We start from the raw sequence: 20,092 nt of genomic DNA, 5'->3' as shown, positions 1-20,092 counted from the left end.
TTAAACTGATTAGAATGACCTACTACATGCTAACAAACTAGCAAGGAATGACGAGGAAACTGATAACAACGACCCCATTATTGTCACTAATTCCATATGGTCCCGTAAGGAACAGTTTTTTTGGGTTTTTTTACTGTTTTGTTTATTTTTTGGTGATAAAGAAGAAATACCCAAATAGTCAAAATTGTAAACAAGATGGAAATACATAACAAAAGTCATCTCGTTCTGGACCTCTATCAAAATCGTGACTAATTTCATGTTGGCTGTCTTTATCTTTCTCAGTAACACAATGCTAGCCTCCCCGGCTCATGGGATTTACATGTGACATTTGATAAGTTACTTTAGGCTTGTTCTGATTTTGGATAGATACCACTTTCTATCAGTGAAGTCCCTCTCATCCTCTTGTTTCACGTGCTGTCCTTTTGCGGGGGTTATTAAGTCCTTCCTTTTATTTTGGGGGTTATAAAGTACTTCCTTTTGCGTGGGTTATAAAGTCCTTCCTTTTGTATTGGTGCCTCCTCAGTTTTTGAGTTTTTAACTCTGCATAGGAACTATAAGATTATGTTTTAAATGTCAAAAATAAAACTAAACTGTTTTTGAGAAACACTTTATTCCGATTATTCACAAAAATATTCATAAGCTTATAATATACAATAATATAATGTTAGTCAAATATTGGGTTTGTTGTATATCGCATTCTAAACATTATATTACACCGTGCAAAAGTCGCACTTTTCTAATAATCAACACGTGAATCAAGTCACTGTTTATATAACACAGTACACAAAACAGGAAATCAGTCATAATAAAATATATATCATAAAAGTACGTAAACGGTGGTATCTACCATGTCATATTACATAACACGTTCTCAATAAAAGTGATGATTGGGAAGAATACAATATCTAGTGAGCACGTAAATTGACATGTTCGTTCTATATTGACAGTAATATGTATTCGGCAGTGCTGCGACTTATATAATTATGTTTGCCGTAGTTTACCTCCGCCTTGCGACTTCCGTGATGATGAGGGCAAATTGATAAGTACAGCGACTACATGTGAATGTCAAAACACTCGGTGAGTATGGACCTCCCAATGTACCAGTGAAGGGCGAAATATTTCCTAGTAAACGTACGATTATTTAAGATTTAAAAGAAAATGAACATGGTGTATGATATTATCTTTTATGAATCGTGGATATCAAAGCCATACTGTATCCTAAACATACCATCATATTTCCATTACATGATTGTTTCTTAGATTTATTTAATTAATATTTTTCTGCAAATATCGCTGTTTTATCGTGAGGCAGATATACATTAACACTTGAGATATGTGAATTAGTCGCTAGCTTTATCTATGATTTATGAAATAAAAGAAGCTTCCTTATTCATACTTGGTCGGGCAGATGATCTAATGCATTTCCACAGATGTCTTTCACCGAGACGAAGGCGTTATATGCTCCTATCGGACGTAACATGGTATTGGACCGTATGTCCTACCGCGTGGGGTTTCTCAGGGTACTGCGTTTACCTTCCACATTAAGACTCTTTGTTAGCTACCATCTGGGCCAACAGGAGTCATAAATATAAATTGATTAAACTTGTTTTCTAATAGTTGTACATTAACTTAAGTTTATTATTAAAAGCTTACTAGGCTTCAATTGTATTAAAATGAAATAACCCTGAAACGAACGGGAAGCTGAAATATTTACAAATGTTTACAAACCAAAAGGTAGGATAAATGAAAGGAATGTTACCATTATAAAATAAGATGTAGAAGTATATTGGTCCATATATAGTTTACAATATGTAAGGATAAAAATTCATTTTTTGAAAACTAATGAAAATATTCACACATATTAACTCTATTCTCCACACTGCTCTAAATTTGAAATGTTTTATTCCAAATGGTGGAACATCCATTATTGCGGGAGCAATATCTTGTTTTCAACAGTTACAGTACCAGCAGCTCAATCAGAAATCGTCAATCGGAAACAAATTTAAACGATTTCGCCATAATTTAACTTTGACGTCACGTCATGATTGGTCCCGGATAACATCAACAATATGACGGAAATACCCGAAGCTTTTCCAATACCCCTATAAGGTAAATGTTCTGATTTTATCAATAAAGGTTATCGAATTATTATATGTATTCAAACAAAGACAAAATCAAATCATCAGAAAACTGAAAAACAATCAACCTAAAATGTCAATGAAAGAGCTGCTTCTTGATTCATTACCACATATATTCCCAACTTATTGTATTTCTCGTAGATGTTTGCAAAATATTAATCTTTTCGTAGTTTATAACTCTGAGAAATAATTTTGAATCACTACCTTACACAGAAATTATCTATGTTCTGTAATTGAGTTTTCTCCCTGAGGAATATATCGTATTATTATAATGTTCCTTTGATTTATGTAAGAATTCAGGATGTATGCTTCATTAAGTTAACATAGTATGGCTATCATTATATGTGAATGTTACTCTATGGAATATTAACTTCATTTGTTATTCTAAGAAATAAAGATTTCATCTCTCTTTTACTCTGTGAAATGTAACCTTTCTTTACTTCTCCGTAAACTTTTCATTGTATCCCTCTGTGAAATGCATTTTCCATCTTTCTGCTACACAACAAATGCAGAGTCATTCCTTTCTTACTCCGTATAATTTCCATACTGATGGTATTCTCAAACATGTACATTTTATCTGTTTTTTGGACATATATATATATTTCATGTATAAATTCCTGAAAGAAATATACTACCCGTTGTCGAATTACATTATGAAAAGAATATTTCATCTCTCTTTAAAATCTACGTTCCACCCTTATTTTACTTATACATGTGTATATATCTAAACATATACTGGTGACATCACGCTGGACAATGAAACTGTGTGCGCTTTTGAATGAGACACTTCACGCAATTATAGCGTTTTCTGGTTATATATGGTAAGATTATTTTCACTATTCTATGAAAAATGCATTCATTCTTTTTCCACTTATTCATTAAACTGTATAGTGATTTTCTCTATTTCTTATTAAATGAACAAAAAATCCTAATGTTAACGCGTCCATAGTACACGATACTCCCTATACTCTATGAAATGTTACATTTGATGCCTCTGTTACCCTGTAAAACAGATGTACCCTTTACGTACTGAATACATTACCGATACACACTTGTCAGGACAAGCTTTCACTTGGTTCTATTGTCCGATTGACATATAAATACGGTAACGACGCAAGGACTACACGGCCCTGGGATCACCATCTTATACACAGTGTCTGTGGCAGTTATCACGGTAACGACGTAAGGACTTCAAACCCCTGGGATCACCATCTTATACCAATGTCTGTGGCAGTTATCATAAAGGAACCAAGACATTCAGGGATTATTGATTTACAGCGAAGAAAATAATATTGCATTATTCATTCTCAATAGGATATATATATATATCGAATTTTACTAAAAATCCCTTACTTTTCCTCTGATTTTATATTCGTAATTTAAGTAACAAAACATATCGCTGAGAGTTCCAACTGTCTTTCTTGCAAGTTGACACTGTCATTATTTTTCTATTGTAGTATGAAATCAGAAATAAAACACGTACCGAGTTCAGCTAATAATGTTAATGATCTATAAAGATAACGAATAATGATAAGGTCCGGTCCGAATCCCGGACACGCAATTTCCTCTTCCATTTTGAAATTCAATATACATTGGCAATGTTCTGAGACGCTCCCCATATATCGTCTGGGACTGGAAGGGTCATCCTCCTACGATGTGCAAGACATTGGGTCACGTTATTTGTCCGGCCTCTTGCCAGTCACGGAACCTTTCATCCGGTTCGTTAATCAAATATACGTTGTCAGTGAAGTAATATCCTGACTTCCGGTAGAGTGAGTAGCAAATCACGGAGGTGACCTATTCGTCTTGATAAATTTACCTATATATAACTTCTCCTTATGTCACGGTGAGCGTATCTATTAAACCCCTCACCAAAAGACACATCGTTTTTCCAGGATGGAAAAGCATTATTATTGATATTTTCTATAGTAAAATCACTCAGTGCTTGATTAAACAATTTATCTGTAAAGTTTAACTGTATCCATGTTGTGACTGTTCCTTTGAAACCTTTCCTGAATCTTCTAAGAAGCACATTATATGAATAAACAACTACATATAGAAACATAAGCTCGACGTCTCCACGGCCAGTTAGAATTATCGGGTAGATGTCACTCGTATGTGATTTCCTTTCTCACTTCCGGTAGAATACCGTGGTGACGTAATCCATCCGGGCTGTTTCATCGTCACGGTATTCATGGTGAATCTTTCTGTACGAGGAATAGAACTCCTATTACGTGCGGATGACGTCGTACCCGGTGGAACAAGTGACGAGCTTTGCCGACGACGACACCGACAACAAGTCAAGGTCATTCGGAACTCCTTCCGGAACTTGGCTGAAATTATAACAAAATGGGTCAGTATAAAAAGCTGGAATAAAATATATTTTACAAAGACAAAAACTCCTTGTAAGAATTTAAGTGTTTATCTTAGTGATTAAAATTAGAAAGTTAAATGGCATATCAACACGTACAGTATACATGTATGTTACATAGCAACATGCGTCAAAATAGTCACCAAGAAAATAGAGATGATCTCTGAGAAACAGAACACGTCACCTGAAACTTTTGTAAATTATTGTATATTTTATAACTATTTGACCCAAAAGTACGACGAGTCGTTGACTCAACTTTGTGATAAAGTATAAATAAAACCTATTATTATGTTTATCATGAACAGAACAGATTTAATGGATAAAGAAAAGATCACGTGGCACTGGACGAATTTCGGTAGAATAACAAATAGACATTGGGAGCGGCATCTCCACTTTGTTAGGTTTGTTGATTTCTCAGAGAGAAACACCGTTTGTTCTGAAGACAGGATCGAAAATTATAGATTTATTTAGATGTATTTGTTGAACAGCTCTGTATAAATGTCAATAACATATATTAATTTCATGACAAAATATGTCAAGTAAACAACTGACGATCTCATATGCATCGCAAACATTTGACCAGTTACAAATAAAACAATAAACAGAGGATTTTTTCTGTACTCCAAATAATCTCGAACACGTTATCGGAAACAAAACGCTTTAGGTTATGCGAAAAGTAGCCAAATGTATGAAGAGTATTTTTTTATTTTATTTTTGAAAACAAATATTTTTAGAACAAGAATCGTGTAGGCAACCCTCATGTAGCCCATTTTCCCATTATTATTGTTATCCGGGAATTGTAAAGAGCTTGATAAAAACAACCAATTTACATATGTTTTATCACAATGATAACCACCCAATGGAAACACATTGTCAGAAATACGACCACATTTAAAAGTGCATTATTAAACGTCTAGTTAATCCGATGAAACTTAGAACGGCTGGGTTGTTGATCAAATCAATACAAAGACCTCGCCATGATGATGACAGTGTAAACAAAGGTATTGTTTAGGGGAAACGTCTGGGCCTGGCGTTGATAGCATTTTAATACAGAGATGTGACAATGCATATTCTGCAGTTCGTTCAATGTTTAGATTAATGTGAATTGCGTCCATCATTCGTATTTATCGCCGCTCTCTAATGTTGAACCAGTAATCGGGAGAATACATGGGATTTCGTCTGATTACACGTTGATTGCTATGTTTACATCAGAAAGCAGCAAAATTTGCATTTGTGGAACATGACCTATTGATTCGGAATGCAGTAGGGTTTGTTTGTCATGTTTTGTTTTCTATACTTTTTTGTATTTTTATCATATTGATCAATACGGTTTATTTTAGACAAGATAACAACCTTTCGATTAGAGATTTTTTTACAAATAGCATGAAAGATATATTGTCAGATAAACATGAACGGTGATTTTTTTTCTGGACAAAATTATGAAATGGTTAAAAGTTGTCTAAACCCTCGATATTATTTTTGATCAAATTCATTCCTTATATTTATTGAAAATTGTCTTTTTATAAGTCTAGCGGAAATTCACTTTGCAAATACGGGATCGATCAACGGGTTTTGGAATGCGTGGGGATACCAATGTTTCGATCCAGGTATTTTTTCGGCTTTAATTGGTTTCCATTTGATACATGTATGTGGTTTTCAATAACTTTACATTATTTTTACCGTTTGAGCTGTCAGAATCTGCAATGGGTTGCAATTCGTCAATTTATTTATTTTTTATAAACAATCCGGACATCATTTTATCAATTAACAGCAATTACTCGTTTTGGTCCACATGACAGCACACAGATCTCGATGTGGGAGTCAACCGGACTACCCGGGATGACAGGTGACCGCAAAGCCTTATCGCATCCGATCTGGGAATTAATTCAGTTCGTCTTGTAGCTAGGCGAAAGCGCTATCGACTTATTTTAATAATGTTCGACAAAGGAAGATATCTTTATCGAAATCACATTATTTGCAATAAAAAAGATTTTAAAATATTGCCGACAGATTAAGTTAGGCATTTTTTTAGGTTCATGGTTTTCCACCACGCAAATCTTCTATACACTTACGTTTGATCTGTTCATTTTAGGCTAGAAGCCATTTGGAGGAAAAGGTATTTAGTTGGATTTTTATGAATAGAGAAATAGACTGTTTTTCACACAATATGTTCAGGGTTCGTCATTCGAACAATTTTCTCACCGCTCGCTTGTGAGGCCATCCCTAAAAACACAGTGTGAGAGTTGATAAATATTTTTATATATCGCTTGTTCTTCTGTGTGGGTGGTATGGTATCATTAGCCGCACCTTTACGAACATTTGGCAACCTAAAAAAAACGTTTGCCATCTTTTTCTGCCGATACCCTTATCTGCAAGTTTATTTGTACAAAACACGCTACGTTGCATGAGGCAGTAAATATATTAGAAATGCAATGATATTATTTTATAACATATTTGTGGATATTAGCTATCAAATCATGGAAGCTACCAATGAAATTTAAAACACAGAATAGAGTTTTTCGTACATGTATCGTTGAACAGATTTGTCGTTACTGAAAGTATGGCAAGCTTGTTAAACTTTTAAAGTGACGAACAAACAAAACGAGTATGTCAACAACTGTAAGACATTATATATAAATGAAAGTACGAACAGGTGAACACAGATGAGTCATTTAATTGCGGTCAAACTTCATACACCTGCTGGTCACTCAGGCAGCATAATGTTGATTTTCAACCTTATAACACGCCAAATTGACAAAGAATTCTTATCGTGAATCTGTTTTTACAAATGGACCCCCACGAGAGATGTATAATCTGTCTATTTTCACCGGTTGTTACATGGACGTGCTTAGATAACACTCAGACTTTGTAAACAATGTGACGTCATTGAAATGTGTGCATTTCAACAAGAATATTTTAATGAATACACTTATGAGCAGCGGACTGGAGCGGACAGCGTTAGAAATTCAATTTAGGGAGCAGTTTGACACCCTTATTGAGGACAAATGGGAACGAAAATGAATCATCATTCAGGCATATTCCATTTCGGCCAATAGAATGTCTAACATATTTATCTGTAATTTAAATTATTATCACACAAATTGCGATTGGGTGTCTACATTATTACACCTTTCATATCGTAAAGGAAGATAGAGGCAGGTGCAGTTGTCATTATTCTGATTTTTATGAAACGAAAGATTGGTCTCAGAGGAACACCAAACACAAAACCGTGCACGATCAGACGGCGATAAAATGAGTAATGCTACCAGCAACAGACAACAAGGAATTCCAGGAATAGCTATAGTCTGTACAGAAGGGTAAACAGGGTAAGCATTTGTAACTACGCAATTTGTGAAAGCAGCAGACTTTTTGTTGCCCCTACCCATGCATTTAGTTTGTACAAAGCATTGTATGGGAATCTCCATATCTCCTTTTTTTATAGTGTGTAAAGGGGTGAGCATTGATATTATTTACGTGTTTTTAACGCGTTTGTATATATGATTACTGCAATATAATGATAATATGGGTAAACCTATATTGTATTAGAAAACAACGGGAATTGAAAATGGGTAAACACTAGCAAAACATGGCAATTTAATTGCCAGGTAATTAACATGGATCACAGAAAACCGTTTAATTTTTTTTCCGAACAGGGCATATATCATTATAGGGAATGGAATATATTAAGACATTATAGACCATGACCATTGGTGTAACTGTTTGTTGAAAATGGTAATCTGTTTGTCTGAAAGTGATATAAGGTTCTATATTTTTTGTGCGCAACTGCAGCCTTGTATGTAACAAAATAATAATATCATAACTACAGACGTCGTTCCTTGAGTGTCTGTCTGGTCAATATAATTGATAAAACTGTTAGTGAAAACTACAAATATCCGGAATGAATAATATATATGGATATGCATGCTCACAATAAGTACGAAACTGTATATTTTTAACAGTATTCCGTAAACTTTATTCCATTGATGATATTTATTTAAAGTATAGAACTTTTTAGATACTGAAAATAATACCATTTATTTCTTAACAATGCAAATTGACATCTTGTATTCATTCTGTATTCATAAATCATATACCATTACGCGATCTCTTAATACAGATGGTCTCTTAATACTGGTTAACCTAAAATAAAAATTGCAAGATTTAAATGTAGTCTCCTCAATAAATTGGTCTCTTGAACTGGCTAAACTGTATAAGTATACCCCACCCACCCGTGCAGAATCGCGCTGGTTTCTTTCTTGTCTTCTATCAAGGGAACATTGAGGAAACCCAATAGGACTGCTGTATCCCTCTCAATCTGTATCGTTAAAAGCGACGAAGGTAGATCCCCCTGCAGTATCGGAGGTTCCCCCTGCAGTATCGGAGGTTCCCCCTGCAGTATCGGGGTTTTTCTTCCATGTCTTCCTCATATGACCCTGGCTGCTACGAGGACGTTAAACCACAAACAAAACAAACAAGCAAAGTTCATATGTTCCAATTTGATGAATATGTATTGTAACATTATGTTCTGAAAATAAATTTCAGTCCATAAACAGATAAACAAAGTAAAATTTACAAAATAATGGAAAACTAAAACAGTCTCTGACTTACATAAAGGTCAATCAATGTTGTCAATGATAATATACTTCTAAGAAAAGTTGTCCAACTTGTGTAGACCTACAGTGACGCCCTTTGCGTCACCAGGAACCTATTTAGGTTTTGTACAGATAAATAGGGTAACTAGAGAACATAAACTATAAATGACGTAATAAAAACCTACAGTTGAACTGTATTACTGTGTTTTATTCCTTTTCAAAAACGCACCAAAATAGGGTGATGTGTACTATTGATTGTTTATCTTTTTAAAATGTTCAAACATGGTTAACGGAAACGTAAACAACGATGGCGCAACAATATGTAAGGCATACAATTAGAATTAAGTCGCTTTGGTTTGCATTTTTCTTGTTGTTCAATTGACTGTGTTTACAAGTCTCATTGGGGCTTAGACGATTAAAATGCGATCTTTGCCATTCGCCACAGAGCAGTTGTTCCCTCAAACGTTAATTGTTCTATCGATTATACAATTACCATCACAAGGAATACGTTTGTTGCAGAAACTCTTTCGGTTTGTTTTTAGCTTGAATACATACCACAATGTGTATTATGCGAGGTTCAATCAATAACACAATATATTAATCAACTCATTGTCTGGTGGAAACGCAATGGTAGAACACCCAGATGTTTAAATAAATTATATAAATGCCACAGGAACCGAACCTGAATTAAGACGATTTGATTACTGTTCTAATAGATCAGGTAAGACAACAATTACTTTATTCTGAATACAATTTTTTTCATTAAATAGTACACATCATTCACCATGTTTCTTCGTGGAAAAAGACAAAACTGTTTGCGTGGGAAAAACGGAAAAAATCGTCCACGGCTAAATTATATATATATATATATATATTATCTCATTCAATGTTGCTGTCTGCATAATAAATATATAATGTCGAGAAAGTAACAATAGAAGCATATGTTTAACGGGATATTCGGCTTATTTCTGATGCTATGTGGTTTACTGTTACTGACCGAGTAATCGATGTGAGGACGAGACATTAAGATTCGGTTCAGGTGTACATGGCGGGAGTCGGCAATGAAGCAGAAGACGCTTACCTTTCCAGAAAACCTGGTCTTATTTATAAGATTCCGAACATGCGACAATAACATTGTTTTCATATATACAGTGATTTAATTTTCGGACAGCTAAGATAATGATTTATTATTGATTATCTAGTTCGTATACCTGTTCGGTTTTTTTAATCAAAATACACTGCTTAACTTTGAATATCGTGTGAATGAGCGATAAAACTAGACACGAAAGATGACAAAATTGGGAAATGTAATAACAAAAAACAATTCAATCGCCATGCTATTAAGACAAACAAATACTACGACGCACATGACGTATTAGGACGTCTGTCACAACAGATAATAGGCGGTTGACTTTGACGCAGGCTCAAATGTTCGTATTCCTTCGCATCTAGAAATTCTAAAACAGTTGTGTAACGACAAAGATTTTTTTCCTGCAATGAAAGTATGACGTGATAACAGAATTATGTAAATCTATCGCTAGCCGTTGATTACAACACACTTCCTGTGTCAGCAGGTGTTTAGACACGGATACAACATATTGATAAATAGTCGCCTTCAACGTCGACATCGAGCCCATTCGTCAGGAAACAGCATTATTGCGTCGGCGTAACATGTGTTGAGTAGAATTCTATGTTAATAATTCAATTTAAACTGTGGTATAGTTTCGTATGTTTGGTTCCTTACATTACTAAAACGACTCGGTGTTGAATTCTAGTTTATCTAACCATAACAATAGAACGCTGTTCATTATCAATGGATACCATCTATTTCTCATGTGCATTGCAATGTATTGTCACTATGCGTAATTTTGATCTGTTGTTGATCTCATGAGACACTGCTGTTTTTACATAGTATTACAACTCTTTTTAATTAATTGTCTGGGAATAAAACATGCATATCATATCAACACATTCTATTTCAGAGATTTGGGTGAAATGAGAGAAATGAGAAATTGTAGCGATCGTTTTGGATTTAAACACTGAATACAAAACTCACCGGTTCTAACTATAAATCCTTCCGTTGATATATTCAAACATTTTCATTGGTTGGATCATTGTCACGTGGACTTCGGTGATTTGTGATATTGAACTCGGTGTTACTATTTTTAGAAACAGCAGGCCAATATTCACTTTATGACGTTATTTCAATTGTAATGTCCTATACTCTCTGCCAAATGTAGTAATTTCCTCCCTATAATTTTCTTTTATTCTATATTGTTTAATGATTGAAATATTATTTAGAATTTAATATAACAATAAAGAAGGGTTTTTTCGGTTAAATGTTTGTGTATGGATCCTATAAACGAGACTGTATATAACCTCATATTCACCTCAACAAAAGTCTATAATTGATAAACAAATTCAACTTTTCATACTTTAACGGCCATAAAACTTTATCAAACTAGGTTATGTCCATTGAGGAATGACGCTGGTTGTTACGTCTACTTATTTTATTATCCCAAATGACAGCATTTTAGAAAGCGTTGCGGGGTTAAATTGTACGTTATGGGGTGCCCATCTTAACAAATGTAATTTCTAATGTCGTGTGACAGTTAACTAGGCTGCTTAATTAGACCGTCCTAAACCGTTCTCTCCGATCGATAATCCAGTTAACTATAATTGATGCCCTACGTAGCATGCTCACCATGTGTTGTACTCGGTCACATACCTACAACACTCTTAGTTTAGATAGACCATTGTCAAATTGAGATTAAATTGGTGTATCAGTAACAGTCTAGGACACTTTGAGAGCATGTCGTTTATCTAGTCTCTAAAATTGCGCAGACTTGGAAAAGCCTCCCCTCATATCCATCTGAATAGTCTACATCATCAACTGATACATCAATTTAATCTCAATTTGACAATAGACCTTATGGAGAGTTTCGAATGTGATTAAGAAAACTGGTACGTCTGATTCTAATCCTTAGGTGACTGCGTTTGGTAAAGTGTCTCCTGCTGTTTGTTCATTTTAAACTCTTTTCCTTTTCTTTTGACTTAAGTATCGTCTTAACATCTTATAAACTTCGGGTCTATTTAAAACGAGAGTGCTGTAGGTATGTGACCGATTACAACACATGGTGAGCATGCTACGTAGGGCATCAATTATAGTTAACTGAATTATCGATCGGAGAGAACGGTTAAGAACGGTCTAATTAATTTTAGATTTTCTAGATGCGTACGAATACGAACATTTGAGCTTGCGACGAAGTCAACCGCCTATTATCTGTTGTGACAGACGTCTCAATACGTCATGTGTGTCGTAGTATTTGTTTGTCTTAATAGCATGGCGATTAAATTGTTTTTTGTTATTACATTTCCCAATTTTGTCATCTTTCGTGTCTAGTTTTATCGCTCATACACACGATATTCAAAGTGAGATATAATCATTTGACAGCAGTACCGGCATTGCCAAGATGCCTTATAGAAGGAAATGGTTTGTGAGTGCGTATCTTAGCAATGCCTTATAGAAGGGCATAGAGTGTGAGTGCGTATCTTAGCAATGCCTTATAGAAGGACATAGATTGTGACTGCGTATCTAAGCACTGCCTTATAGAAGGACATAGAGTGTGACTGTGTATCTTAGCAATGCCTAACAGAAGGACATAGAGTCTGACTGTGTATCTTAGCAATGCCTAATAGAAGGACATAGAATGTGACTGCGTATCTAAGCAATGCCTAATAGAAGGACATAGAGTGTGACTGTGTATCTTAGCAATGCCTTATAGAAGGACATAGAGTGTGACTGTGTATCTTAGGAATGCCTTATTGAAGGACATAGAGTGTGACTGCGTATCTAAGCAAAGCCTAAACGATGATTCAAATATATTCTGGATTTACAACTTTTGGCCGACACAAAAAGATGATTACTGAAAGGTTTCGTATGATGTACGCCAGGCACGACGATCTCTCTCTCAAAGGCTATCAAATATGTGCTATTTTATCTGTTAATGATGAGAATCCATACAACATTCAACATAACCTTGCCTCGAGATAGCAGAATGAAAATCCGTTAATATCAAGGCACGTATAATCACATCGTATTCAGTCGGGCGTTTGTTCCCAGTATAAATCAAATCAGAATCAATTCTAAGACTTTGTTTGCTTGTAGACCCTCGGGTGTTAAGTTATGCGGTCGTCGTAAAATAAAGCATTAACTTGACTCGAAGTGTAGAGATAACTAATTTCCTTCCCATAAAGACATGCATACCAACCAGGCGTTCACCTGCCGCCAATTCTCCTCACAGGACGACAGACAGACGGACAGGCGCCATTAAGGTAATGCACAACGACCATCTGCCTTTTAAGGGAAAAACTGCAGTTTGATATGGCAAAATTAACTCTACCGAGGTGATGTCTAGAGAGTTGACGCTAAATTCTGGGTAATAAATTCCTTGCAAAAGAAATAAAACAAAGTCTCAAAGAATTGATTGGGTGCTGAAAGTTGCATGTCGGCTATAATAGATTCTCAGATCTGGTTGTCTCCGTAGGATTCAAAACAAGTTACGCATAAACATACAAACACATTTCTCTCCAGACGTCAATGATTTACTCTTTATGAATATCAACTTCTCTCAAAAGTTGCAAGAAACAATCCTTGAGTTGATAGATTTTTGCTTAGATTCTTTACAGTGATGTCATATGTCCGACATTGTTTTATATAGAACATCCGACCTTCGGCATCACCCTAAATGTTCTTTTAAGACTTTAAATACAACGTCGACATCTAGGACACTTTGTCTGAGCATTAATTTTATGTCATTCTTTGTCTGTTGACGACCTCATATTTCATTACAAACTACCAGGTATGTAGTTCATATACAAATGGAAGAATCTTAAAACAACATCCACATCATGGTAAAAGCAATGATGTTTTATTATGCATGTTTGCTCAAAAATCAAATACGAAGTGCCAATTAAATGTCCATTACAATTTTCTATACATACCAGACATGAAGTTGTAGATGACAGGGTTAATCGCACTGTTGACGTAACAGAGGATGTGGGAGATGAGGGCAATGTTGATGATGATAGTCTCATCTACACCGCGGAACGAATCTGTAAACCTACAACATACCATTTTTAACAACTGTAGACATTTGATGGGGTGAACTCGAGGTTGTATGGACCTTAATATGTCGTATAAAACTGCTCGAAAAATCGAGTACTCTGGAGAAAAGTGCACGAACCTTTAAATGGACATAGGAATAAAGAAACATTTACCGGACGGTACATATTGACTATATGTCTTATTCTATTGTCTAGTAGAGGAATGGTCATGACTTTTTCTAGAAAAAAAATTATGTTTCGTGGCCTGCCCTCACGACATAAACGACTTTGTCTTAGTGATTTACTTCAAAGCGAGATATCAATAAAGTCCCCGTACAGAACATTACTCTCCATATAAATACATCATTACCCATCACACATAACCAGACCATAAAGAGAGAAGGTTAATTAAACAATATATCCTTTCAGATTTTATAAAGGTTCAGATATCTTTCCCCGACTGTATATGGTACTAATAATCCCTAACAGTAAACTTTATTTAACAATGAGCAGCATAATCTCTCTCGTTATCACATATTTTTTTTCAGTCGGTTCTGAAACCGCAATCCACGGTTACACGTTACCTGATCAGGTTAAGGATGTGGACAGGTAGATAACACACGGCGAATATCACCACTATCGTCATTAACATCTTGGCAGCTCGACGACGTGAATGGAGCTGGCTCTCTGGACCGGAAATGGTGGAACCGGAACGGGAACACACGTGATCTGTACAAAAATAAGGAAAAGACGTGTAATACCTTTAACTTTGGCTCCAAACAGACATTTCTAACAAAGTTGCTCTGTACAAAGTGTATTCTCGGCTAAGGGAAATTTCATAAAGTGTCCATCTAATCCATAGTGATGGAACTGTTAGATTTAGTAAATGGCTGAATGAATTGCTGAGAGAATGGATTAATGCAAGAAAATAGTAAAGATTGAGGAAACATGAAATCAATGTAAATACATAGCCCCGAATCTGACAGTCCTTCAAAACAAATGTCGGAATTTGAAGATTGTACAGTTTCCATGATTTAAATAGCTGAACGCACATGAGAATACCACAAATCGAACTCATAATTGATAAAACTAGCGGGAAATTTGGACAAATGAAAAATGAGCATAAAGACCCTAAAAAAGTACTAGGAATATTAAATCAGGTGGTTTGAAAGGGTAAACGACTTATGTAACGGAAATGATGTTCGGAGCTAAGTTTGGAATACCGAATCAACAGTGCAATGTAGACGACATATGTTGGGACGAAGGGATGTTACTATCAAGAAACAGAGAGTTACCGATCGGAAAATCGAAGTTGTCCTTCTTATCGTAGAGCTTAGTACATTTTAGTAAGCCGACCCTGTTGGTCCCGACTACTGTACGGCTTAGAAGTAAGCCGACCCTGTTGGTCCTATTGTAAGTTCAGATCGAAGTAAACGGCTGAAGTAGAGGTGACTGTAGAAAGATCATGCTTTACAGTTTTAGTTCTAAATGTTATGTCAGGCTTAAAATTGGCATCGAACACGATTTAATTCAAACTAATACTCGAAATCACAGAGTCAAAACGTCCAATAAAAATATTCCTAACAGTATTATGTGTCCTTCTTCTAAAATACGTTCCGGTTTTAATTAAACCTGTGTAAAAATACATCGGAAGCGACTACACTAAGAATTATTTACAAGACGTTTGAGTCGACATTTAAATTACTAAGTCTATCAGAAACGTTCTTTTTAAGATGATTTTAGATGCGAACAGTAGTTTATGTATAAGGTGAATTGTTGGGCGATATATAAACAAGGTTTACGTAACATGTGTGTCTACTGAGTCGGCCAAGTGGCCGCCACTCCTCTCTGTTGACAGTAATGTCTCGGGGCAGTGATATACTGTATAGTGTATACAGATATAAATCCGAAAAAGAGAAAGTTTTTTCTGAGCCCTTGACATAGTTTTCGCGATTAAAACATTAGGAGTACCTCTGTCTGGGGATCTTGGCGTCCAGTCAATAAAAAACGTAACCGCCCTTAAATTCTTGACCTCTCGAGCGAATGTCATGTTTAACAATGATGACGGTGTTTACAAACATCAGGAGCACGATGCTTCCTTTCTGGGGGGAAATGTCCATACACAACCTGAAGGTATTGCTGCGCCTTTCCATATACGTTCAGTGTACAACTTAGAGTAAATAAAACCACAGGAAGCATCAAAGAAAACAACAGACAATGTCCAATGAAAGCACGACTGCGCAATAAAACATGTTATTACTCTTTATGAACTTTAGTTTATCCTTTTATAATACGCTATACGTTTTAGTCATGTAGAAAGTGAGCATCGAAAATACGTATTTTTCTTGAAGTTAAGGGAAAGGTACTATAAACGATTGGTAGGGTAATAATATTTCATCAAAGGAAACACATTATTGATATCTAAACACGAAATTGAAGAACTTTGTTTCTTGTTCTTACATATGTTTTCGATTAATTTAGCCTCATAATTTTGAAAACGAAAGCCAGGTCTGCCAAGTGAGGAGTGTTGTTTGTTCACAGGGTATGAGGACAGTCTGCTGTAATCTAAACACAGCTATCGTCAACATGGAATCCAAGTATATGTACGAAATCCTCCTCAGTATATTAAACAGAAATAGTCTTTCCATCTCAGAGCTATTTTGAATTTTACCCAATCTTATACTTGTAACAACTTGTGCCATTTTTTTTAAAAGAATGTTCTTTTCCAAGCAATCGAAAATGAGTTCCGTCATTTTGGTCTGAGGTTTGGAAGTGTGCCGCTTGGAAAAAGAAAATAGATTTTTTTAGGCAAAACATGTTCAAGTTTGATCAAAAGATCTTTTAATGTTTTTAGAATCTTTTTTAAAATTAATTACATCCGCTTTTGGCGAATTCAGTGTCACAATACGGCTGTAAACCTGATTTACTGAAACTATTATAGAGGTTTGGATAATGGCTTGATTGAACAACTAGCGAAGCCGCCAGCGATAAAACGTTGTTCATACAGATTCCTGTGCAGTCTTAGAGACGGATACATACGAGACAGGTCTGTATCTTTATCATTAAACAGTATTCGGAAAGACTAAAATACAGGATTAACTGGTATTTCGTTTTTCAAAAAAAAATAGATAATGAATCAGAAGGCTTTCCTTGGTTATGACTTTGATGAATTTAATTTACTGAAAAGAAACCGATACAGTGCCATTTTAAATGATATGACTGTGGAATAAAGCAGCAATATAAATAAAACATACAATACATAGTGCAATAAGTGATACCATTTATTTATCTTATAACGTTCTGTCTATATTTTCCTTTGTTTCCTTTGGGCTACACTGTATTTCACTGCCGAGTTAATCATGTTGTAACTGAAGACATGTGTGGAGGAAAGTGACATTTCGCCGAGTGGAACATAACACGTTTTAAAACTGTTTGCGAAATTTTGCGTTCATCATCCTCTTCCAGTACTTTTGCCAAGAGACTAATGGTGCTCAAAAACATTTAAACCGACCGAAGATCATGAACAGTATATATTTGGTAAATGTAAATATCTGATAAATCAATGCACTTAATTACTAAAAATGCAATCGAGAATCCAGCACTATATACGTATAATATTATATTATACAATGTCCACTTCGATACCGTAGGTATAACTGTCAAATGAAGCAGGCAAAATATGGATTGCATACACTTGTCAGATATTAAAGTAATATAAAGACGTTTAGAGGTACTCATAACTTACTGAAAAATATCTTAGTTGACTTTGCCGCAAAATATGTTAAATAATTATATGATTCGTTTTGAAACGACGTTAAGATTCCAAGATTATCAAATGACAGTGCATTCAAGAATAGCAACGTATCAACAAAGCGGTAATTCAAACTCGAAATCTAAACTAAGGAAAATTATGAAAAAAGTAAACATTTACATGGAGACCCTTGACAAGGACATAGAGAAAAAGACCAGGAAATCAGGAAGGGTAAGCGCTTTCTGCTTCATCGATAACACTCGTCATGTAAATAAAGATCAAAGTAATGTCACGTCCTCGTGACAAAGACCGACGTGGTGACAAAACAGCAAAACACTCTTATAGGCATACTCAAAAACAGCAACCTTCATATTTGTTTTTGGATCATTTATACACTTTTCCGTGATCATTAATTTTACTCGACAATAATTTCATTTCTCTCGAGAACAGAGATTTTTTCCGAGATTTTTTCATTATTTGATAACGTGATAATATTCTGTGCGTTAAGTAAGGTGACAAACGTACTGGTCATTGAGATGCATTGTACATCGTTGTGGTCAGTGGCGGCGACGGGAGATTAAGCTAGGTCCAGTAGGACACAGAAGCTGTACAACAGTATGTGGTAAGCTAACGGCATGGAAACCACAGAGATAACAAGAGATCAGACAAGACGTCAATACCAAATAGACAGTACGTATTCTACATAAACTTCTTATTTTATATAAACCACAGCAGTAAACGAAAGCACTGGAATAAAGGGAGCATCTATTCCAAGATTAATTAAGACGATGTACAATACCAAACAATGAAACTGTGTATGACAACGTTTTGTCATTTTGTCAATTTAGGACTCGTCAGCGTAACTAACAGCCCAGAGAAATGAAAACCCATGTTACAAATGTCCCAAAACATGTGGAACTACAACCAATGGGGTAAGGTGCCAATAACCCCTTTATTATGTGTTTATCTGTTTGTGCTGCAACAGATAATTGATTGTTAAATAAGTAACTTAGGTACATCATGCCATAATATACTAAAGCAACAAAATAACGGCCAACAGCAGAGTCAATCCCTTTGTGATATAAGCCAACAACAGAGTCAATCCCTTTGTGATGTTTAATTGTTTAATATAGGCCAATAGCAGAGGCAACCCCCTTGTGTTATAGGCCAACAACAGAGTCAATCCCTTTGTGATGTTTAATATAGGCCAACAGCAAAGTCAACCCCTTTGTGATATAAGCCAACAACAGAGTCAATCCCTTTGTGATATAGGTGAACAGCAGAGTCAATCCCTTTGTGGTACAGGCCACCAGCAGAGTCAATCCCTCTGTGATGTTTAATATAGGCCAATAGCAGAGGCAACCCCCTTGTGTTATAGGCCAACAGCAGAGTCAATCCCTTTGTGATATAGGTGAACAAGAGAGTCAATCCCTTTGTGATATAGGTTAACAAGAGAGTCAATCCCTTTGTGATATAGGCTAACAGCAGAGTCGATCCCTTTGAGATGTATAGCAAAGGCCAACAGCAGAGTCAATCCCTTTGTGATATAGGTGAACAGGAGAGACAATCCCTTTGTGATGTTTAATATAGGCCAATAGCAAAGTCTATCCCTTTGTGATACAGGCCAACAGCAGAGTCAATTCCTCTGTGATATAGGCCAACAACAGCGTCAATCCCTTTGTGATGTTTAATATAGGCCAATAGCAAAGTCTATACCTTTGTGATACAGGCCAACAGCAGAGTCAATCCCTTTGTGATATAAGCCAACAACAGAGTCAATCCCTTTGTGGTACGTATTCTACATAAACTTCTTATTTTATATAAACCACAGCAGTAAACGAAAGCACTTGAAATGAGGGAGCATCTATTCCAAGATTAATTAAGACGATGTACAATACCAAACAATGAAACTGTGTCTGGCAACGTTTGGTCATTTTGTCAATTTAGGACTCGTCAGCGTAACTAACAGCCCAGAGAAATGAAAACCCATATTACAAATGTCCCAAAACATGTGGAACTACAACCAATGGGGTAAGGTGCCAATATCCCCTTTATTATGTGTTTATCTGTTTGTGCTGCAACAGATAATTGATTGTTAAATAAGTAACTTAGGTACACCATGCCATAATATACT

At 35.5% G+C, this 20,092-nt stretch overlaps 1 protein-coding gene across 1 annotated transcript in view; it reads right to left on the bottom strand.

The window, feature by feature from the left end:
- Positions 1-612: 612 nt before the first annotated feature.
- Positions 613-20,092, bottom strand: part of LOC110450603 (orexin receptor type 2-like) — a 54,973-nt gene continuing 35,493 nt past the window's right edge. Inside the window, exons 3-5 of the mRNA XM_021498212.1 lie at positions 14,792-14,936; positions 14,106-14,224; positions 613-4,471 (exon numbers count right to left, since the gene is read on the bottom strand). Coding sequence (XP_021353887.1) covers positions 4,233-4,471; positions 14,106-14,224; positions 14,792-14,936 — 503 coding nt within the window. The 3' untranslated portion in view covers positions 613-4,232. The remainder of the gene's footprint in view (positions 4,472-14,105; positions 14,225-14,791; positions 14,937-20,092) is intronic.

The sequence above is a fragment of the Mizuhopecten yessoensis genome, unplaced genomic scaffold, assembly GCF_002113885.1.
Source record: "Mizuhopecten yessoensis strain PY_sf001 unplaced genomic scaffold, ASM211388v2 scaffold5343_2, whole genome shotgun sequence".
NCBI lineage: Eukaryota > Metazoa > Mollusca > Bivalvia > Pectinida > Pectinidae > Mizuhopecten > Mizuhopecten yessoensis.
The sequence above is the reverse complement of the archived record's forward strand: the minus strand, read 5'-3'. Positions and strand labels throughout refer to the sequence as shown.